This window comes from Bombina bombina, chromosome 9 (assembly GCF_027579735.1).
Source record: "Bombina bombina isolate aBomBom1 chromosome 9, aBomBom1.pri, whole genome shotgun sequence".
NCBI lineage: Eukaryota > Metazoa > Chordata > Amphibia > Anura > Bombinatoridae > Bombina > Bombina bombina.
The window spans coordinates 52,359,496-52,384,087 of record NC_069507.1 but is presented as its reverse complement, the minus strand read 5'-3'; the positions used below and the strand labels follow the sequence as shown (position 1 = coordinate 52,384,087).

Here is a 24,592-nt window from a genome sequence, read left to right as displayed (position 1 = left end):
TTCGCTACAGCAAATCATGCCCGTCCAGCACTTGGTAAATCTAGCCCAATAGGTTAAGCAAATAATAAAACTTTAAAAGGTGCATCTAAATCTTTTTCTCAGGCTAATCTTTGTTTCTAATACATTTTACTGTCTAGCATTTCTTTATTGCTTAATCTCCCTTTAAGGCTGTATATATTTTTTTTTAAGCTAAGAGGAAGTGCATACCTGCAAATTACTGGGTCCTAAGGCCTAATTAGTTACTGGCCAATCAAAAATCTCCCATTGATTTATTTAACATCCTTCTTTACCACAGATTCTAGTGCAAAATATAAAAAAATAAAAAAATAATTAAATATAATTAATATTAAAAAATTAAAAAATAAAATACAAGTCACAATATTCAAAAAGTCTTTCCCAGGACAAATGCTTACAAGTACTCAAGTTAATTGAGAAGCTCTCCTCTGATTAAATTCTTTACAGAAGGTGAAGCAGAAATATTCATTCGGCTGTATGACCTCGCTGTTTATCTTGTGATTCGTCTTCATAATGATGCTATTTTCTACAGTTTTCTTTTTCTGTTTGAAGACATTAGAACTAGTTTGTTTGTTGTTAAATCCTTTGGAAATGTGAGTCGAGTATTGGTCCTGCCATGAATTGTGTACATAAAGTATCACGCTCTAGCTCAGGAACACTAACATAAAACAGCATGAATTAAAACAAATCTCAGTAATCCATTAATGGTTGCACTAAAGGGAATTCTCCTACTCTTATTAAAAAAACAAAGGTGCTAGAGAGCACTTTGATTAATCCAGTATCCATTCTCCTAGTAATAATCATCAATGAACAGTAATGTACAATGTCTTAAAAGCATGTTACCCTAACATGACACAAATCCTATACGTTGGATGAGACTGGGATTACCTAAGAGTTATGGTAAAAGCAAAGTTAACCCTTTCTGCTGCCAAGCAGGACTACAATGTTCAATATTCGTTGTCTTTAAAAGTACATAAAATTGCAATGGCCATTACTGCTGTAAATTCCACGCTTATTACTAAGGGCATGATGGTCAAAAGTTTGCCACCAAAAAAGTGAAAACCACGTTTAGCCTTGCAGGGACAATCTCTCTGCTTTGTGAAAGTTCCCAGTGAATTTTACACCTAAAACAAATATGCTATTTTAAGTGTGCTGTACCTTAAAGGCACATTAAACCCCAAATCTTAATTTCATGATTGGAAAGTAGTTTAAAATGGTGTGCTCTATCTAAATCATGAAAGAAAATATTTGGGTTTCATGTCCCTTTAAATTTGCGGGGTTTAGGGTTTTTCTTTCAGAGAAATTCATGTTTTGAGTATTTTAATAAAAGCTCACCACCTTTTAACTGTCAAAAACCCCCAGTGAGGTCTGTAGGGTGAAAATGTTTAGATAATTACGCTGGGATTTAAGTAAAAATTTCATACACGCCCATGGAATGCTCATGTTTTGCCGTATTCAGCGAGGTCTGGCGGACCTGATCCACACTGTCGGAACAGGTCCATCAGACTTTGATAAATATAGGCCTAAGTGTTGGTGGAGTGAGGGCCCTGGCCCTAGAGTGAAGCCTTGTGCCTGGATGTGGGGGTTTGTTGCTCTGGGGGCCCTGTCAAATGTGAGGGCCATGGAGTGTGGGGTCTGGCCCTGGAGGTTGGGAGGCCTGGTGGGGGCAAGGAAGCTACCATGTTCATTAACATAAATTTGAATAACTTTAGGTCAGTGTGAGATAGTGAGGCCCTTCCCTAATTTGTACCAGGGGCCATGGCTGGTCACAGTCTGCCCCTACATGAGCATTATCAAATCAGCCATTTAATCAGTTATTTGTTCATTCATTCATTGGTTTGTTCATTCATTCATTTGTTCTTAATTTATTTATTCATTACTTTATTCATTTCTTATAGGAAATTCAGTAAAATATGTATTGAAAGTGAAATAATTTATTAGAAACTGAGCACACATAAAACCTTTTTTTCCCCTTACTCTGATTTGAAACTGTTTAATAATAAGAAAAAAAGGTTTTATTTAAAAAACAGTTACAAAGCTGTGCATATTTACATTCTATCTTAAGAATTATATTCCATTGATAAAAGGGAAATTTGTTATCAAACTGTCTGTTTTTGCCCCATAGTCTCTTGGAGCTCTGTACGGATACCAGGGGTCCTTCAGCGACTGGGTTTCACCTACTTCTTTGTGGCGGTAATGCATACCTTCTTCTGCCATCAGAACACAGAGCTGGCGGAGGTGAGCTTACCCATTTAAGATATTAAACGCATAACCCTTTACATTTTTGCAAATTAAGTTTATAAAATGTAGATGTTCCGCCCAACATTGTCCATCAGTTTATGTTTTTATATAAGTTTTTGTTTTATTATTAACAGGTAGCGAACTCAAAGTTTGATAATAAACATTTTATTTTCCCTTTTGTTTTACGTTATCTTGGTTCAGTAATGCAAAAATGTAGGATCTAATAAAATAAGGCATTTAATTCTTACATTAGAAAGTCCGTTTAAAAAGAACATTTTAGAATTCTGATGGAAGTTCAGCAATTGAACTAATTGTTTTTCTAAATTACTCCTAAATATATCCTATATTTTCAAACTCTTATTTTAGTATTTTAATTTTTATTTAAGAAAGAAAACAAACAAACAAGCAAAAAAATTCCCCGAGTTAATTTGATAACTTGAATCCTCCACACTACATATTGATTGTTGTATATCAGAGGTGGTTGTGAGCTCAGCACCAAATTGTATAAAGGGTTATTCCAGAGTAGACGTTGCATAGAGGGTCTATGCTCACCCTAAGTTTAAAGCGCAATGCAAAAAGCACAACAGCACTTCTGTTTCAATCAGGATGTCCCTGTAATAAAGAGGAGCAATCTCGTTGAAACAGAAGTGCTGTTGTGCTTTTTGTATTGTGTATCAAAAGTGGTCCAATGCGTAGCTAGGGTGGCATACATAAGGGTCACAGATACACAGAAAAGGGCACATGCATTACCTCTGGCCCTGTGCCCAGTGGGGAGGGCAAAGACAACAAAATAGTGATCTGTGTCTTTAAAAGGAAAGTGCATGCTGAGTGAATTGCATGGTTTAACCTTTTTGCAGGGATGCTGCAATGTGCAGAACACTATGTAATTGCTTGTTGCACAGAATTCATGTTGTTGTTGAACACAAACTGATCTTGCTAAGCAGTATGAAAGACAGAAAGGCTTTAAATATTGATGTAATAGCTATGTCTCTCTAAAGTGCCCCAAAGTGCTTCTCTCACTGTATATCTTCTTGCCTATGTAGGGCCACGTATGGAGCTCCGCAGTAAGGGATCTTGTCACATATTGGCCAGAATGGATCATTATTATTTCACTGGAGACAATGTGGCTGTGTCTGACTTTTCTCCTACCTGTCCCAGGGTGCCCAACGTAAGCTGCAAAGTCATTTTAATAACAGTTATAAATAATGTATTGTTTCATGGGGTACTTGAGATAGCTCGGAGTACAAGAAAATTTGTGTTGTTATAGTCCTGAAAATGATAGTGGATACCACATGGAGACAATATTCAGCACCATGCCAGTGGACAGTGCATATCTGTGGATCACAGCCTGCCCAGAGATCTAGACTCACATATGAAAATAATTCAGCAATACCAAAGAAAATGCCTGTTTAAGTATTCTGGAGAATTAATGGTATTCTGGAGAATTAATGGGTGCATTACCCATACAATAGATAGATGCAATAATAAGAAACAGGGCAACCATAGATTCCTTGCATGAACACTTAAATTCTACCCACAAGTATGTGATTTCACAATGCTAGGATCAGATGTGCCATTGACAACAATCCCATAGTCATTCTTCCAGCTCTTGTAGCAAAATGTTTGCCCTGAAGGTTCTTCTGTACAGAGATATCACATGCCTAATATTCTTGCAGCTTCTTTGGATCTATATGTTTTCTAAACTTTATCAAGAGTAAACACATACATCCGCATACACACACACATACACACACACTCATACACACACACATACTCATGCACACATACACATAGACACACACATACACACACATACACATAGACACACACATACACACACTCATACACATACACACTCATGCACATACACACACGCATACACATACACACTTATACACACACTCATACACACACTCATACACACACACATACCCACACATACATACACATAAATACATTCATACACACACTCATACACACACTCATACACACACATACATACACACACATACATGTGCATGCACACACACGTACACATACACACACTCATACACACACACACACACATACGCATACTCATGCACACACATACATACACATAGACACACACATACATACACATAGACACACACATACACACACTCATACACATACACACACTCATGCACATACACACACACATACACACTTATACACACACACAAACACACACACAAACACATATTTATATATTCATCAGGGTGGATACAATTTCAATATAATGCTGTACTAATATATTAGGATACTGTTTTCGATACACACCCAAATATCATAACTATCTATCATTGACAAATTAAACACTAAGATTATAGTATAAAATATTAAATTATGTGTACTTTGCAATATATTTTCAGAATTTATTTTGCCACTTGTCTTGTAATTTTTTTCTGAAAATTGTGGGGTTTCCAGTTCTGAGAATTGGAAGTGCACTAAAATCCCAGCTCTGCTACATATCACTCCCTAATTGGTTTTACCCAGTGTGATATGATAACATACTGGAAATCAATGCCAGCTTTTCTAGCAAAATTATAAAAATCTGTATTGGCTCCTCTATATAAAGCAAGTGGTGTGTGGAGTTTAGCCATTGAAAAACAATCACTGCAAACAAGGTGATAAGGGATTACAAAATATTTTTACACTCAGCTAGAATGTTAATTTATTTCAATACTACACAGTACTAGGTTTTTAATTTGTTTATTTTAAGTGTTTATTAAAGTGACAGTGTACTGTAAAATTGGTTTCCAATTAATGTGTTTCCAATTACTTCTTATAACAGCTGAAGAATATAAAATCGGAAATTGCTTATTTACATTTATTTTTGTATATGAAATTACTGACTTTGCTAATTGGAAACACACCTCATTTAAATGGGCTTGCTGCAAGAGCAGGCATCCTTATTTTATCTATTTATCTATACAAGCAAGCCTCCTTATCTGATCTGTTTAGCTATACAAAAAGACTGATACTTAGGGCCTTATGATAAAAGATTCTCCTGTTTGGAGAGAAATTGCAGTGCAGACTTCACAGGGGTTAAACTCGCTGAATGCTAAAGGAAAAAGGGAGGAACTCTCCATCACTACGAGATTGGGTTATTTCAGTATTATTACATTTCAGCTTTGCACTTTTTCTATTTTAAATTATATATAATATATTTAGATTTAGCTACAGCAGTGATTTTACAAATTATGATTATGTTTCAAAGTCTCTGTGTTACTTTAACATATTTGGATCATACTTTATATATTTCTGTGTATACTTTACAAATTGCATTGCACTTTGTATTTGCTCTTTTGTAAATTAAAACTAGCAGCTTCAGAATGTTGAAGGGACAGGCGAATGGGCTGAACAGGGAAGTTTCCAGGGTATCCCTGAAGCTCTCTCACAATTCTTGTGAAATTTTATACAAGCTGGTCTCACTTAATTATCATGCCAGCTGTATGCAATTAAAGTTTGCTCAAAATTACCAATACACTTATTTAACCAACAGAAAAGTAATATGTATTAAGCTATAGACAAAAAGCATGTTAAATTGAAGTGAAAACAATTCAGTTTAATTTGTACTTGCTGCAAACTAATCTTGTATCAGCCCCAGGTCTTCTCCAGTTACCTTCTCTCTTTCCTGTGAAATTCTGTATCCCAGAGAGCCTTATTACTTTCTAAGGAAGAGATCTCTCATCTTCCAGGTTCCATCCTTTTTCTTATAGAAATCAGTCATTTCAGCCCTGTGAACACTGCACCATAATTTCTCTCCAAACTAGAGAATCTATGTTTATTGTGCCCATAGAAAGTAACAAAGCTCTTTCAGAAACTGAAGCTGTCAGTTTTATTTTAAATAGACAAAATAGAAAGTGCAATGTAAGTTGTAAAATACACACTTAAATATACAAAGTATAATCTTACTTTGTTAAAGTTACACAGAAACTGTCAAAACATCAGAATTTGTAAAACAACAATCCAAAATACACTGCTGTATATAAAATAAAATACAAAATAGAAAGTGCAAAGTTTAAATGTAATAAAACTTAATCTGAAGTATAAAGCAATAAAAAATTTAAAGAACAAAGTTTAAATGCATCAGAACTCTCACGTCATGCAGTGCTTTATTGCACTGGGCTTGTCTCTCCCTTACATACAGAAATGCAGGTAATGCCCCTTGGAGAAGTAAAGCAAAATCTGCCTTGTAAGAATTTCATTAGGGATCTTGCAGTACTAGAGGATCATTTTATATCATCTCCCCTGAGCAGAGAGGTTTAGATCATGAGGACAGTTGAAAATAAACATTTTGTCTCTGTCAATCCCACCCCCACTGGGCTGCCCTAATTCCTGTTTACATAGCTTTTTCTTTAGAACATACAAAAGTATTCTTGCTTTCACTATAGGTAAATATAGGTAAATCAGCTATTTGTAAACACTTTAAAACAGCAGGAAAAATAGATGGTTGGGAACACATCAAAGGGGAAGAATTTCCAGTACCATGTCTGTTTTAACCTGCAATTCAGGAAGGAATATGTACAGATTAGATCACTACTAATGAAAAAAAAAAACATAATTTAAAACACCTGCACATTGTTTGTTTTACTTTCCAAATGCATATGGACTCTGTTATTATGCAGGAGCTTAATTCATATTATAATGGGTCTTGCTTTCTACTTCCAGTCCTGTACAAATGAGTCCTCTGGGTACAAATACATTTACCAACTGGTATAAACAGGACCAGTCCACAATTTTAACATCATTCTGCATTTTTTGGAGTCAATAGACTGTTGATGTTATCGCCATAAAAAAAAAAGAAAGAAATTAAATTCCCACTATAACTGAAACCTAAGCAGATGTTGTTTATCAAAGCTTTGCAATTTCAGAAATGTTGCATATAAACATGGATCAGTTGACTTTTATAGTTTATGATCCTATGTCAATACCATCAATAATTCCAGTTTCTTATAGCAGTAATGCAATATATTTCTAGGTGGAGACAGTTAATCTTTCCCAATGTATTTAGTATTCTGTGAAGTAAACTGATTGCACTGGGTGGGAGTGTAGAGGGTATTACAAAGCAAAACAAACTGTACCATAAAGTGTGAAATTTGTTTTGATCATGCAATATTCACGTTACCTGTGCCAAAACTTTGTGCACAATATGTTCCTTAATCCTATATTGTAATCCTAAATTATCAAATATAATCATTTATTTTTGGGTGTAACAACTAAATGTTGATTATCAAAGACTTTCAAATATACAGTTTTTAAATTTGATACTTGAATGTTAACATTAATTTTTTATTATTATTATTATTATTACAATGTGTGTGTAGAGCACTGACATATTACATAGATCTAGAACATGTGCATTATGCTATTGTACAGTTTACAAAAAGGCAACCAACAAATGATGAAAGGCTTAAAGGGAAAGGTCAAAAATGAAATATACATAGGTGCATTTCAATTTGATATAGAAACACTTTTGCAATTTACTTCTATTAGCAAAGATGCTTCTAGTAAAAGATAGTACTGTTTTTCTGTGGCATACACACATATCCTGTGAGGCTCTGTGCACCAGTATTTAGACACTACACCTTGCCAGAGAGTCAGCAGTAGCTTGTATGACACAAATTATGTCTTCAGAAGCAACACACCCAACAGACACCTCTCTGAGTAGGGATAGTGTTTGAATACTGGTGCACGTGCCCTCACAGGATATGTGCATATGTTGCTGAAAAACAGTAATACGTTTTAGTAGAAGTATTTTTGCTAATTGAAGTATAATTTAAGTATATTGCAAAAATGCTTATATTTCAAATTGAAATGCACCCATGCACATATTATTTTTTACTTTTCTATCCCTGTTGTGTTGTGGAGTTAAGCAGAGAATTCCATATGATATGCGTAGTTCTAGTACAGAGGGGACAAGAGAGGAGGAAAAGCATAGGTCTTGGGTACAAAAATCTTTTCTGATAAGGTCATAGTTAAAGTAGGCTATACCGGTTGTATATTATGGCCTAGGCCAACAAGGCCGGTGCCTAGGGCAGCAGATTTTGGAGGGGCAGCACATCTGCCCTATCCTATCCTCTCTCTAAAAGCCAGCACACAGTACAGTGAGCGATAAAGTGCAGGCTTTTACAGAGAAGACAAGGCACATGCGCTGATTAAGGTCGCTCTTCACAGGCAGTGCTCCTTTAAACCGTTGCTTCATTTAGAGCCGCCGGCATTTTTGCAGTGGAAGCGTTCTTGGTGAGAAACTAGCCCTGGGATATGCTTACAAGGTGAGGCTGGAGGAGAAGATATTGTGCCAATATGCTGCCACTCCTTGTCAGATGTGGTGGGTCTGCGAGCGCAGTGCTTATTGCAGGTCTTAATAACTAACAGACTGGATGCGTCTGTGCACTGCTTAGATCAGCTTGTGATGTCTAATCATAAACTCTTAGCGCTAATGTATGTTAGCTACTAATAGCTAGCTTTCTCTGCATTCATGTGATGTCTAGTAATAAACTCTCAGCTCTAATGTATGTTAGCTACTAATAGCTAGCTGTCTCTACATTCATGTGATATCTAATTATAAACTCTCAGCGCTAATGTATGTTAGCTACTAATAGCTATCTTTCTCTACATTCATGTGATGTCTAATCATAAACCCTCAATGCTAATGTATGTTAGCTACTAATAGCTATCTTTCTCTGCATTCATGTGATGTCTAATCATAAACTCTCAATGCTAATGTATGTTAGCTACTAATAGCTGTCTTTCTCTGCATTCATGTGATGTCTAATCATAAACTCTCAGCGCTAATGTATGTTAGCTACTAATAGCTAGCTTTCTCTGCATTCATGTGATATCTAATCATAAACTCTCAGTGCTAATGTATGTTAGCTACTAATAGCTAGCTTTCTCTGCATTCATGTGATGTCTATCTAATCATAAACTCTCAGTGCTAATGTATGTTAGCTACTAATAGCTGGCTTTCTCTGCATTCATGTGATGTCTAATCATAAACTCTCAGCGCTAATGTATGTTAGCTACTAATAGCTAGATTTCTCTGCATTCATGTGATGTCTAATCATAAACTCTCAGCGCTAATGTATGTTAGCTACTAATAGCTAGATTTCTCTGCATTCATGTGATGTCTAATCATAAACTCTCAGCGCTAATGTATGTTAGCTACTAATAGCTAGCTTTCTCAGCATTCATGTGATATCTAATCATAAACTCTCAGTGATAATGTATGTTAGCTATTAATAGCTAGATTTCTCTGCATTCATGTGATGTCTAATCATAAACTCTCAGCGCTAATGTATGTTAGCTACTAATAGCTAGCTTTCTCTGCATTCATGTGATGTCTAATCATAAACTCTCAGCGCTAATGTATGTTAGCTACTAATAGCTAGATTTCTCTGTATTCATGTGATATCTAATCATAAACTCTCAGTGCTAATGTATGTTAGCTACTAATAGTTAGCTTTCTCTGCATTCATGAACCCACGGAGTAAATAGTAAACGGACACTTAAAATGTTTCATTACTTGAATGATGTTGCATGTGAAGGGCAGTGATTGTTTCAAAGTGTATTCTTCTTTCCCTCCCTTCTTTCCCTTTCTCCCTTCCTTCCTTACTTCTTTCTCTCCCTCCCTTACTTCCTACCTTCTTACTCTCCCTCCTTTCTTTCTCTCAACTCCCTCCCTTGCTCCCTTCTTTCACTCCTTTCTTTTCCTCCCCCCTTTTCTCCTCTCCCTCCTCATTTTTCTCCCCACTTTTCTCTTCTCTCTCTCCCTTCCTTTCCCTCCCTTTTCTCCCCTCCCCTTCTTTTCTATCCCTTCTCTCAGGGAGAAAAAATAAAACACACACACTGAGGCCTATTTATCAAGCCGTCAACTATGCTGCATTCAACGGCACCAATACACTCGCCTAACATCGCCTAACATCGCCTAACATCGCGGCAGTGGACCTGTATACGCTCTCCATATTTATAAAAAAAGCTGTCAAAAAGCCGTGAACCAAGTACGGGGCGATGAGCAGCGGACTGTTGTTAACTAACAGTCATCAATCTCACTGCTATTCGGCTTTTTCCCAACTTTATTTATACCCTGTCACTAAACGCCGCCCTATACTAAAATGTTTAACCCCTACCCCGCTGCTCCCGGACCCCACCACAACTAAATAAAGTTATTAACCCCCATTCTGCTGCTCCCGGAGTCCACCGCAACTAAATAAATGTATTAACCCCTAACCCCCTGGCCTCCCACATCACTACCACTTACTAAACCTATTAACCCCTAAACCGCCAGCCCCCCACATCGCCATAAACTAAATTAAGCTATTAACCCCTAAACCTAACAACCCGCTAACTTTACATTAAATATTAACTCATCCCTATCTTATAATAAATTTAAACTTAACCTTTAGAAATAAAATAAACTCTATTAAACTACTAATGAACCTACCCTAACTATTATTCTAAAAATACATTAAACTATATTAAACTATTAATTAACCTACCCTAACTATTATACTAAAATTACATTAAATTACATTAAACTATATTAAACTATTCATTAACCTACCCTACTATACTAAAATTACATTAAACTAACAATTAAATTAACTATATTACATATTTAAAAACCTAACCCTACTCAAGTTATTTAAATCTACTATAAAGAATTACTAAGTTACAAAAAAATAACTAAGTTACACAAAATAAAAAACACCAAGTTACACAAAATAAAAAATAAATTATCAAATATTTAAACTAATTACACCTAATCTAATAGCCTTATGAAAATAGCCCCCCCCCCGAAAAAAAACCCAAAACAAAAGCCTACCCTACAATAAACTACCAATGGCCCTTAAAAATGCCTTTTGCGGGGCATTGCCCCAAATAAATTAGCTCTTTTACCTGTAAATAAAAATACAAATATCCCCCAACAGTATTTCTTCAGTCTTCAAAATCTGTAAGTGAATCTTCGGGAGTTAGTGTTAGGGTTTTTTAAGGGTTTATTGGGTGGGTTTTAATTTTAGATTAGGGGTTTGGGCTGAAAAAGAGCTAAATGCCCTTTTAAGGGCAATGCCCATCCAAATGCCCTTTTCAGGGCAATGGGGAGCTTAGGTTTTTTAGATAGGATTTTATTTGGGGGGTTGGTTGTGTGGGTGGTGGGTTTTTCTGTTGGGGTATTTGTATTTTTATTTACAGGTAAAAGAGCTGATTTCTTTGGGGCAATTCCCCGCAAAAGGGCCTTTTAAGGGCCATTGGTAGTATTGTAGGCTAGGGTTTTTTATTTTGGGGGGGGGGCTTTTTTATTTTTATAGGGCTATTAGATTAGGTGTAATTAGTTTAAATATTTGATCATTTATTTTTTATTTTGTGTAACTTAGTGTTTTTTATTTTGTGTAACTTAGTTGTTATTTTTTTGTAACTTAGTAATTCTTTATAGTAGATTTAAATAACTTGAGTAGGGTTAGGTTTTTAAATATGCATAGTTAATTTAATTGTTAGTTTAATGTAATTTTAGTATAATAGGGTAGGATAATGAATAGTTTAATATAGTTTAATATAGTTTAATGTAATTTTAGTATAATAGTTAGGGTAGGTTCATCTGTAGTTTAATATAGTTTATTTTAATTCTAAAAGTAAGTTTAAATTTATTATAATATAGGGATGAGTTAATATTTAATGTAAAGTTAGCGGGTTGTTAGGTTTAGGGGTTAATAGCTTAATTTAGTTTATGGCGATGTGGGGGGCTGGCGGTTTAGGGGTTAATAGGTTTAGTAAGTGGTAGTGATGTGGAAGGCCAGGGGTTTAGGGGTTAATACATTTATTTAGTTGCGGCGGGGTCCGGGAGCGGCGGTATAGGCGGTATTTAGTTGCGGTGTGCTCGGGGAGCTGCGGGATAGGGGTTAAAATATTTATTTAGTTGCTAGTTAACCAGGTACGCTGGGTCAGAATAGTGGCGAGCATACCTGTTAGAAGTTTGATAAATGGCAAAAGTTGTCAGATAGTACCTAATTTGTATTCGGAACATCTGTAATGACGTAAGCATCGATCTGTGTCGGACTGAGACCGGCGGATCGTATGTTATGTCACAAATTTCAATTTTTGCTGGTCTATAGGCATTGATATATGGGGCGAATCAGGCTCGCCACAATTCCAGCGTATTTGCGGTTGACAGCTTGATAAATAGGCCTCACTGACCCAAAAAAATATTAAGGGGAAAAAAGGCCTAAAACCTTTGGGGTGGGGGGGGGGGGGGCAACAGAATTTTGAGTGCCTAGGGCAGCACAAAACCTAAATACGCCACTGAGGCTATAGAGTGATTTGTGAGAAAGATCAGATGGTTTGCAGATGGGACAGACTGTAGTTTGGGATACCTGAGAAGATGGAGTTGCAGTAGTCAAAGAGGGCAATGACAAGAAAGTGGACTAGAATCTTGGTTGTGTCTTGTGTAAGGAAGTGCTGAATTGTCAAGATACTTTTAAGGTGGAAGCAGCAGAAACTGGACAAAGATTTGATACAAATTATATTTTTAGACACTAGGCTATATTTGATAACGTTATTTGGTTAAAAAGCTGCTCCAGTGGTGTCCACTTGTTCATAGAGGTCCTGTGGCAATAAAATGGCTCTCTAAAGGGTGTTCAATAAATGTTTGACTGACAAGAATAATTTAGTGCAATACATTATTCACAGAATTAAAGTTTCATTTATTTTATACTTTGCATTTTGTAGTTTGCACAGCAATAAATACAAATTACAAATGTGTTTATTGTTCTATTCCTAATGGCATTGTTATACATAAAATACACTGTATGAAATCTAAAGCAAATACAATTTGCATTTTATTGAATACTTACTTATACTCAGTTAAAGGGACACTAAACCCAATTTTTTTCTTTCATGATTCAGATAGAGCATGCAATTTTTAGCAACTTTCTAATTTACTCCTATTATAAAATTCTATTTTTCTCTTGCTATCTTTATTTGAAAAAGCAGGAATCTAAGCTATAGAGCCGGCCCATTTTTGGTTTAGAACCCTGAATAGCACTTGCTGCTGATTGGTGGCTACATTTATCCAGCAATTAGCAAGCGCAACCCAAGTACTGAGCAAAAAAATGGGCCATCTCTTAGCTTAGATTCCTGCTTTTTCAAATAAAGACAGCAAGAGAACAAATAAAAAATGATAATAGGAAAAAATTAGAATGTTGCTTAAAATTGCATGCTCTATCTGAATCATGAAATAAAAAAATTGGGTTTCGTATCCCTTTAAGTGAATTAGTCCTTCCATACCTCCAAATATTTTGTTATGGACAGTCAGGACAGAGTGTCTAGGGGCAGAGTTAAGGTAGCCTAGGGCACAAATGCCATTGTCTGAGCACTTGGTTAGGTGCTTGAGGGGTGGTCTTTAGTGTTAAAGGGACAGTCTAGGCCAAAATAAACTTTCATGATTCAGATAGAGCATGTAATTTTAAACAATTTTCCAATCTACTTATCACCAATTTTGCTTTGTTCTCTTGGTATTCTTAGTTGAAAACTTAACCTAGGAGGTTCATATGCTAATTTCTTAGACCTTGAAGCCCACCTCTTTCAGATTGCATTTTAACAGTTTTTCACCACTAGAGGGTATTAGTTCACATATTTCATATAGATAACACTGTGCTCGTGCACGTGAATATATCTGGGAGCAGGCACTGATTGGCTAGACTGCAAGTCTGTCAAAAGAACTGAAAAAAGGGGCAGTTTGCAGAGGCTTAGATACAAGATAATCACAGAGGTTAAAAGTATATTATTATAACTGTTGGTTATGCAAAACTGGGAAATGGGTAATAAAGGGATTATCTGTCTTTTAAAACAATAACAATTCTGGTGCAGACTGTCCCTTTAAGCAGTGTGAGGCAGTGACAGGGCACTTTATTTGTGACTGGACAATTTAGGACAGACATAAGGTAGAGGAAAAAGTGGAGCAGAGCGATATTTTGTATTTTTCGTATACTAATATAGACAGGGATACAAATTCAAATGAACATATATTAAATACTAATAATTTTGTCTGCAATTCATATGAAAGAGCAGCAGATTGTGATTTATTTCCGTTATCATCAGGTTAACTAACGTCAAAAGACATATATACAGCAACCAATCAGCAGCTAGCTCCCAGTAGTGCATTGCTGCTTCTGAGCCTTCCTACGTATGCTTTTCAACAAAGGATACCAACAAATAAAGTAAACTTGGTGATAAAACTCAATTGAAAAGTTGTTTAAAATTGCATGTCCTATGTGAATCATGAAATTGAATTTTGACTTGGCTGTCCCTTTAAAGGGACATTATACACTCATTTTTTCTTTGCATAAATGTTTTGTAGATGATCTATTTATAAAGCCCATAAAGTTTTTTTTACAAATAAATGTATAGTTTTTCTTATTTTTAAATAACATTGCTCTGATTTTCAGACTCCTAACCAAGCCCCAAAGTTTTATGTGAATACCATCAGATACTTTCTCCAGCTTGCTCCTGTTTGTGTAAAGGGTCTTTTCATATGCAAAAGAAGGGGGGGGGGGGGAGTGTCTTATTTCCCACTTGCAGTGGGCTTTCCAGCTACCTTTTCAACAGAGCCAAACTGACAGCTTCTAAGTAAGTTTTTAAACAGTTTTATACTGGATTTTTATATCAGTATCTGTGCATCTTATTCTTTATAGTAGTGTCTATTACATGCAGTTATATGGAAATGAGTGTATACTGTCCCTTTAAGCAATGGTTAGTGAAAGTCAATTTCAGAGCAGCAGTGCAAATCTGGGAACTAACTGAACACATCTGGTGAACCAATGAGAAGAGGCATATGTGTGTAGCCACTAATTACCAGCTGGCACCCAGTAGAACAACAAAGGATATTAATAGAACAAAGTAAATTTGAAATTAATTGAAAAGTGTTTTGAAATTGTATGCTTTATTTGAACTTTATACAAAAGTTATACTTAGATTTTTTTCTATCAAAATTATATTTAGTATTATTTATATTGATTGTCAAAGTAGGTTTTTGTTACTAGAGGCTAAATAGAAATATGGTATTTCTAACATGTTTATAAAACATCTACATTTAAAGGGACACTCAAGTCAAAATTAAACTTTCATGTTTCAGATAGAGCATGCCATTTTAAACAACTTTCCAATTTACTTCTGTTAACACAATGTGTACAGTCTATTTATATTTACACTTTCTGAGTCACCAGCTCCTACTGAGCATGTGTAAAAACGCACACAATATACATACATGCATTTGTGATTGGCTGATGGCTGTCACATGATGCAGGGGGAGTGGAAATAGACAAAACTTTGAAATTTGTCAGCAAAAAATCTACTACTCATTTGAAGTTAAGACTAAGGGGCTGAATTGTCATTGTGCGAGCGGACATGATCCGATATTGCGGATCATGTCCGCTGCACATCGATAAATGCCGACAGCATACACTCTCTGCATTTATCATTGCACCAGCAGTTCTTGTGAACTGCTGATGCAATGCCGCCCCCTGCAGATTCGCAGCCAAGCGGCCGCTAGCAGGGGGTGTCAATCAACCCGATCGTATTCGATCAGGTTGATTTCTGGCGATGTCTGTCTGCCACCTCAGAGCAGGCGGACAGGTTATGGAGCAGCGGTCTTTAGAGCGCTGCTTCATAACTTGTGTTTCTGGCGAGCCTGAATGCTCGCCAGAAACACAGGGCATCAAGTTCCATACGGAGCTTGATAAATATAACCCTATGTGATATTGCATTGTTTTGTTATCATGCATTTGTTGATTATGTAAATCTACTGTATTTACTGGTCCTTTAAATGTCAGTGTTACTGTTATTTTTTGTAGAGGATACCTCGGTGCAGGTGGTATCGGGGATTATGGACGTTATCCAAACTGCACGGGAGGAGCTGCCGGATACATTGACCAGTGGTTCCTTGGAGGAAACCATATGTATCATTATCCAACATGTAAGGTAATTTTATAGGGCAACAATTAAACAATATTTTCAACTATTTATAATGACAGTGGCCATTTCACAGTTTTTAAACCTTATTTTAGAAGCAGAGGGGTGAAACACTAGTTTCATGATGATTTATATGAGAGTCTCACCCTCCCCTGTCTGTGGTGAGAAACTAAGAGACCTGGAGCTGCCGTGAAACTGTTCTGTAACAGTGACAACCTGCAAAATTGCAGAGTTTGTAAATATTTACCAACTGTGTGTCTTGATCATATTGTAAAGGTCATAATATTTATTTAACATAACAGAAATAAAAAACTAAATAACACATATATACAGTATATATTCCTTAAAAAGGCATAACTTATGCAATTCAATTGCAAAAACTTATGTTAAAGGGCCACTAAACCCAAAATCTTTCTTTCATGATTCAGATAGAGAATACAAATTTAAACAACATTACAATTTACTTCTATTATTTATTTTGCTTCATTTTTTAGATATTCTTAGTTGAAGAAAAAGCAATGCACATGGTGAGCCAATCACACGAGGCTTCTATGTGCAGCAACCAATCAGCAGCTACTGAGCATATCTAGATATGCTTTTCAGCAAAGAATATCAAGAAAATAAAACAAATTAGATAATAGAAGTAAATTAGAAAGATGTTTAGAATTGCATTCTCTTTCTAAATCATGAAAGAAAAAATGTGGGTTTCATGTCCCTTTAAGGCCAGAGTTTGAGTTCTTAATTAAACATAAAAATGTATAGAAATTCTGAAATTAAACACCTCCCATTAAAGAATATATTGTATGATATTATTTATTATTATTTATTACTGTAAAGGTCAGTGCTTTTTAATATTTAATTGAGAATGTAATCTTTTGTACAGGTAAACCTTGCTCATATGGTAGGTTAGGGACCGGAGCCCCGCTGAAAAGTGAAAACCACCTTAAAGTGAAACAAGGCGATTTCACTTGCCAGTGTGTTTAAAAACTTGAAAACATGTTTGAACTAACATATATTAGGTGTGCAATAGCGCTAAGTTTAGTTTAACACTCGCACAGCACAGTATTAATTTAGTATTTAATAAAAACTGTACATCACCTGTAAAATAGTAGTAAAATTTGCCAGACTATGACACTGAGACACAGGGGTAGATTTAACAACAGTCGAGGAGACATGATTCGTTGTAATAAATCATGTCCGCTCCACCTCGCTAAATGCCGACAGCGTATTCTGGTGAAAAGCTTGGTGGCCAATCGGCCGCTAGCAGGGGCCGTCAATTATCCTGTTCGTATTGGATCGGGATGATTTCAGTCCGCCACCTAAAAGATGGTGGACAGGTTAAGGAGCAGTGGTCTTATGACCGCTGCTTCTTAACTTCCATTTCAGGCGGACCTGAAATGATGGGGCTCCGAAGCAGCATCCGCTGCCTAATAAATGGAGCCCGCAGAGTGCACCGCAATGTTGTAAACAGACCGAACGGTGCATAACAAAATGGTGCCAGACGCCTTTCTCGCAATTTAAAGATGAGAACAGTACTGTTTCAATTGCCTTGAAGGTTGTAGTCAGCTCCAGATTAGCGCTGTATTATTGAAGAGCTGTAAAGCTAAGTATAATTGTACTATTTTTGCCTCTGAATAAAGACTGAATATATCTTTACATCTCTGCCTCTTTCACTCTCTTTGCTGCAATTTATTAGAAGTCTGGGACTAATCTACCTGTGGAAATTCACAGTGTGTGTGCATGTCCGTGTGTGTGTATGTGCTTGAGTGCATGTGTATGTGTGTGTGCGTGTGTGCATGAGTGTGTGTTGGTGGGTGCTTGTGCATGTGTGCATATGTGTGTGTGTGTGGGTGGGTGCATTGGAGCGTGTGTGCTTGTGTGTGCTTGAGTGCGTGTGTGTGTGTTCGGTGCATGTGTGTGCTTGTGTAAGTGCATATGTGCGTGTGTTTGGGTGAGTTCATGTGTGCTTGTGTGTGTGTGTATGTGTGTTGGTGGGTGCATGTGTGTGTGGGTGCATGTGTGCATGAGTGTTGGTGGGTGCATGTGTGTGTGGGTGCATGTGTGCATGGGTGCATGAGTGTTGGTGGATGCATGTGTGTGTGGGTGCATGTGTGCATGGGTGCATGAGTGTTGGTGGGTGCATGTGTGTGTGGGTGCATGTGTGTTGGTGGGTGCATGTGTGTGCATGGGTGCGTGTGTGTTGATGGGTGCATGTGTGTGTGGGTGCATGTGTGTTGGTGGGTGCATGTGTGTGCATGGGTGCGTGTGTGTTGATGGGTGCATGTGTGTTGGTGGGTGCATGTGTGTGCATGGGTGCGTGTGTGCATGGGTGTGTGTGTGTGGGTGCAGACTATATATATATGATGAAATATCAATATCTTGTTTTTAATGATTATGTAAAATATTTATGCTGGACACGTTGGCTATCTTGTGTGGGCTGCAGATATAAATTAGCTGTGTAATGCACTTGTCTTTCATTCTACATTCAATGAAGGAAGCTTAAGAAACTGAAAAAGCTATCTGTTCCATTATAAAAAGCAAATGTAATGCTCCTTCTTGCAAAGTGACAACATGAAATACATTCAGTTACTAAATGGCAAATATAAGATTGCTACAACATTTCATTTCAAGTATCAGAGACCAACATTTCACATTTTTTTAATATATCTGCTGGGAAAAGTAGGGATTCTTTAAAACCAGGATGATGTCATAGATATAAATTCCAATAAATACCATTCAGAGGGCAAGTAACACAGATAATAGTCATGGGATAATCTTATGGAGGAGTTATTTATTTATCTATCTAGATAGCACATTCTTGAGGTAAAACTTGAAAATTCTTAACTTGTTATGCACCAAGTAACAAAAGGAGATGAAACGTTGCCTCTTTTTCAGCAAAGCTTGAAGGGACATCAAACCCAAATTGTTTCATTCATGATTCAGATAGAGCATACAATTTTAAGCAACTTTCCATTTTACTTCTATTTTCTAATTTGCTTTGTTCTTTTGCTGACATTTGTTGAAATGTATATCTAGGTAGGCTCGGGAGCAGCAATGCACTAGTTGGAGCTAGCTGCTGATTGGCAGTTGCACATATATGCCTCTTTTCATTGGCTTACCCTTTTTTTCAGCTAGCTCCTAGCAGTGCAAATTTGAGAATACAAATACTATGGTTTGAATTTGGAATAGTTTGGATTTTGAAATATTTGCAAGTGTAAAATGAGACAGTGTGGAGAGGGGATAGAACCAAGGGTAAACAACAATGGAGCATATGAATTAAAAGGCTTCTCAACTTGAGAATTTGTCCACTCACCTTTAACCCTTTCATGACAGGGTCATAATGTCTACATCGGAACAACGTTCCCATGTAGACAAATTGAAATCCCGCGATCGTGCACACAATTGCGAGATTTCAATTATGGGATCGGGTCAGTGGGGCGTCCCTATGATGCTAGGCACGCTCTCCAGACCGTAATCACATTCAGGAAGCGCCATTGGCTTCAGGACAGCCAAACTTCTATGACGTTGTATTCCGTCCTAACGGCGCTAAAGCCTAGCGCCATTTGGACGAAAAAAAAACACCATAATAGCATTAAAAGGTTAAGGCATACGGGAAGTGGAATCTGTTTATACATATTAAAACAGAGAAATGCACTCAACTGGGTTTAGAAAAGAAGCTGGTGAAACTTCCTTGCTTAGTCCCTCCTTATTCCCAGGTACAATCTCTTTAAGCGTATTATGCCTTTCACAATGGGAAATTTGCCTGTAACATATTAGTCTGCTTGCCCAATGTGCCTAAAGGAATATGGCTGCACCTAACTGACAAGGCCCACAGAAGGCCAAAATTATCATCTGGGGTTGTCATGCTCCTTGTTCAGAAGAGAATTGTTTGGTATTTCGGGGTTGGACTGACCTTACTCCGCGGGATCAGACTGATATATTTCAGGAAAGTTTTCCTCTGTGAAAAGCACAAATGGGTTATAAGAGGTTGCTCCTACGTGGTAACTCGCCATAGAACAAGCTACTGAACTGTTGTTAATTCCTGGTTGAGCGCTTCTCTTTCTGTATGCAAGCGGATTCTTTTGTCCACTGCACGTATGTATCTTTGCATGCTCAAGTGTGTGTGTAAACTCCACCCCTTCTCTCTCATGCCCAATCACAAGACAGAAGGGCACATCAATCACCCTGAGTGAGCAAGCTCTGGGTGATTTCTCTGCACCATCTCAGAAGTGGTAAAGAGTGTAAGAAGCAGCAGATCATTGTTGTTTTAAATACATATAGACCATTTTGTTAAATAGGCAGAGAAGATTGTGCTTCTGGTGGGGATACATTTTGATAATTTATTTAAAAAAAAAAAATTTAAAGTTTGGATTTCAGAATGTTTGTATTTTGGAATTCCAGATTTGGGGAATGTAGAAGTAAATTGGAAAGTTGTTTAAAAGTGTATGCTCTGCCTGAATCATGAGCTGTTGTGTTTTTTTAACTTGCACTATGTTGAATTTAGACTCTAAGAATAATTTAATATTGAAACTACTTTGTTGTTAACTAATGGTGGAAAGGATAGGAAGGTGTTGAATATTTATTACGGCAGTTTGCTCTACTCCAATTCAGGGGACTATTAGGAATCTATCCTGTCAAGGGCGTCCACAGAAATTTTTCCAGGGTAAGGCAAAAAAGGGAAATATACCCAGAAAAAAATAATAATAAAAAAAAAAAAAATATATATATATACACACAAATACAAATGTTTCTGCACTCCGTACGAAATTATTTTATTACTAGAGCGGCTCTTTGTCCGCTGACTACTCCATTCCCCTCCCTACATACTTTAAATTCAATCTATCATAAGGTCCAAGATCGGCCTTCCTAGGGACTACCATATCTGTACTAATTTCAGAACCATATGACCCATGAGTGGTCAACCTAGTAGTCCCCTCAAAACAGCTATGACTATTATAAAATGAAGGATTCAGAAGCTCAAGTCATCTACTCTGTCATTTACTAGCCTCAATATATATTGTTAATGTATTTTTTCATATTTTATGTGACTAAAATTGTAACACTTATGACTGTTTTTATCTATTGTACTGTTTGAAAATCCTTAATAAAAAAAAAAAAAATGATTTTATTAATATTTCTTAGGGGTGCAGGCAAACAACCAAATAATTCCACAAAATAGAATATTGCCACACATCCACTTCTATATTATTAAAACATTTTAAATATTGCAAGAAATCACCTAAGCTCATATTTTAAAATTGGGATCTTAGTCACACAATATGGCCATATGTATAAAGCCAGGACATCTTGTAAGTTGGTGACTGGCTTGAAGGGACAGTCAACACCAGAATTTTTATTGTTTAAAAGGATAGATATTCCCTTTATTACCCATTCCCTAGTTTTGCATAACCAACACTGTTATATTAATTTACTTTTTACTTCTGTGACTAACTTATGTCTAAGCATTTTCTGACTGCCTCTAATCACATGACTTTTAGTTATTATCTATTGACTTGCATTTTAGCCAATTAGTGCAGTGTCTGCCACTAGCCACGGGCAGGATCACAATGTTATCTATATGGTTTACATGAACTAGCTCTCCCCTGTTGTGAAAGCAAATAAAAAAGAGGTAGCCTTCAAGGGCTTAGAAATTATCATATGAGCCTTCGTAGGTTTAACTTTCAACTAGAATACCAAGAAAATAAAGCAAAATTATTGATAAAAATAAATTGGAAAGTTGTTGAAATTGCATGCTCTATTTGAAAAATGAAAGTTTTTTTGGACTTGACTGTCCCTTTAAACAAAATATGGCCATATTGTGTGACTAAGAACCCAATTTTAAAATATGAGCTTATGTGATTTTTTGCAATAATAAGGGCTGATGCTCTACCTGGTAGCTACAACCCTTAAACCTATAACTTATTTAACTTATACTCTATAACAAATAAATATATGGACACAGAGAGCTGGGTATAAGACCATATCATGGTCATGTTTATTTAACATTTAAATAAACCCGACTTCAACTGAAGTCATAACTATAAACAGTTAACTTGTGACGGCATTCGAGGCCTAGTAAAATAATAATCACTCCATATGACTAGAGTTCAAGGCCAGGTGTTACTGGAATTGCAAAGTGAAAAGGGGGGACCCAAAATGAGACTCCACCCCATTCCGTCTAGGAGGCGCAAACGTCCTAAAGGATCTTCAGCCAGCAGTCCTGCGGGGCGGGGGCCCCCCAGATCACGACCTGGGGACATCTCCCCCGCCCATTAGCCTGACTGTCACCCCTACAGGCTCTGCCCTCAGGTATTTATGGCTACGACCTCCCACCTCTAGGAGATAACATTTTGTCATTTAGTTTCAACCTATAAAGCTAAGGCGCTGGAGAGAAAAAGCCCTGCAGCAATTTTCTCCAGGAAGCTCCAAAATTAACGCCAAGGTCTTACATCGATTAGGCCCACTAACCCTATCAGCCTACTAAACCAGCAACCACTCGGAAGCCATAATCCTTAATGCCGCCATTGAGATGTTAGCACTACGGCCAACAAAAAAAGGAGTTGGGAGGGAGGGAAACTTTCTTCGTTGAAAATCCCAGGAGGAAGAGGCAGGATCCTTCTAGAACTACCCTTATAACTGGTAAGTCTAAGACCTCCCCTTACTTTGCAACAATGTTGCTAGCACACTGAACTAGGGATTTTCACTTCCTTGAGATGCACAGGCCCTTAACTCTGTTACTGGAGACCTTGCTGCCCTGCACTCCCCTAAAATGCTTTGATAATATATAAGTGGATGTGCGGCAATATTCTATTTTGTGTGTGTATATATATATTGAAAATTATCCCAAAATACTACTAGTCAACTAGTACACTATATGTTTTGAAATCACTATATGCTAAACTTTAATACACTTTCATACACTTCTTGTAAGCACACAGATACATAGGCACAGGCACACACACACACTGTCACTCACATATACTGACGCACAATGAAACAAACAAGCTGAAATAAAAATGGAAGGGAATTTGTATTGGGGCAGCAGAAAAAAGGGTTTTATTGGAGCTAAGATTTGACAATTGTGTCAAATGAGCATACACACACACAGAATTGTGTAGTCTAAAGAGTAGTCAAATGAGCATGCACACACACAGAATTGTGTAGTCTAAGGAGTAGTTAAAGGGACATGAAACACAAATTTTTTCTTTCATTATTCAGATAGAAAATACAATTTTAAACAACTTTCCAATTTGTTAAACTTTACAATCACTTTAAAAGCAAACTACAAGACAAGACACTAATCAAGACAGTAAACCATGTTCCTTACACACAATATCTCATAAATACAAATTTATTTACAAGAGCAACATGATCAGTTATTTTATAACAGGCTTACACATTATCCATTTAATATGAAGTGTTCCTTATCTAGTAACATACAAACCAGTATAAGCTTATCTCCAGCAATATCTTAGAAATACAAATTAATACACAAGTAGAGCACAACATAGTAAGTGATTTTATATAAGAGCACACTTACCTATACAGAACAGTGTACAGCTTGTCTATTTTATGCTTATTTACAGAAATATGTAAAAAATACAAATGTATTTACAAATGAAAAGCAATATGATCAGTGATTTTATATCAGAACAGGCTTACACATTATCCATTGGATATGCAATGTTCCATACCAGCAGTAAGCAAGGGAGGGAAATAACTGTACAATGTATGCTCGGAATTTGAGTCCAGAACTACAGTGGCAGAATACTGAGAGACTAGTGAACTATAAATTCCAGAATGCTTTGTAATTCCCAGAATACTGTGCTTCTTCCTATGAAACTGAATTACATTCAAAGGATTAAAAGACATAGAAACGGACATTAAATTGTCTTTTTTTTCTGCAGTTTTACTCCAGGTGGGGATGAAAATTCAGAGGGGGCAAATGCCCCCTCTTGCCCCCATTGTGGACGCCCATGGATCCTGTTTAGAGCCGTCCCAATTATATGAAATTCACAACCTCCTTAACCCACTGCATTACCCCTCCATTACTGGATATTTAGCAACATTGTAATCAGATCATTAATTTGTAACAAGTCTTTTAAACTAGAGATGTGTTTTTAAACATTTCTTTCTGGCACACCATTATATTATTCTAAACACTATCGGCTAGATTCCAAGTCTTGTGTTAGCCTTAAAAAGCAGCTTTGAGAGGTCCCAACGCTGCTTTTTAACGCCCGCTGGTATTACGAGTCTTAAAATGACAGGCTCACCGCTCACTTTTTTGGTCAGACTCGAAAATACCGCAAATCCACTTACGTCAATTGTGTATCCTATATTTTCAATG

The 24,592-nt window shown here is 36.7% G+C and overlaps 1 protein-coding gene across 1 annotated transcript in view; it reads left to right on the top strand.

Annotated features, from left to right (window-relative positions):
• Positions 1–24,592, top strand: part of LOC128640395 (heparan-alpha-glucosaminide N-acetyltransferase-like) — a 623,176-nt gene that overhangs the window by 388,392 nt on the left and 210,192 nt on the right. Inside the window, exons 13-15 of the mRNA XM_053692886.1 lie at positions 2,141–2,253; positions 3,300–3,424; positions 16,128–16,254. Coding sequence (XP_053548861.1) covers positions 2,141–2,253; positions 3,300–3,424; positions 16,128–16,254 — 365 coding nt within the window. The remainder of the gene's footprint in view (positions 1–2,140; positions 2,254–3,299; positions 3,425–16,127; positions 16,255–24,592) is intronic.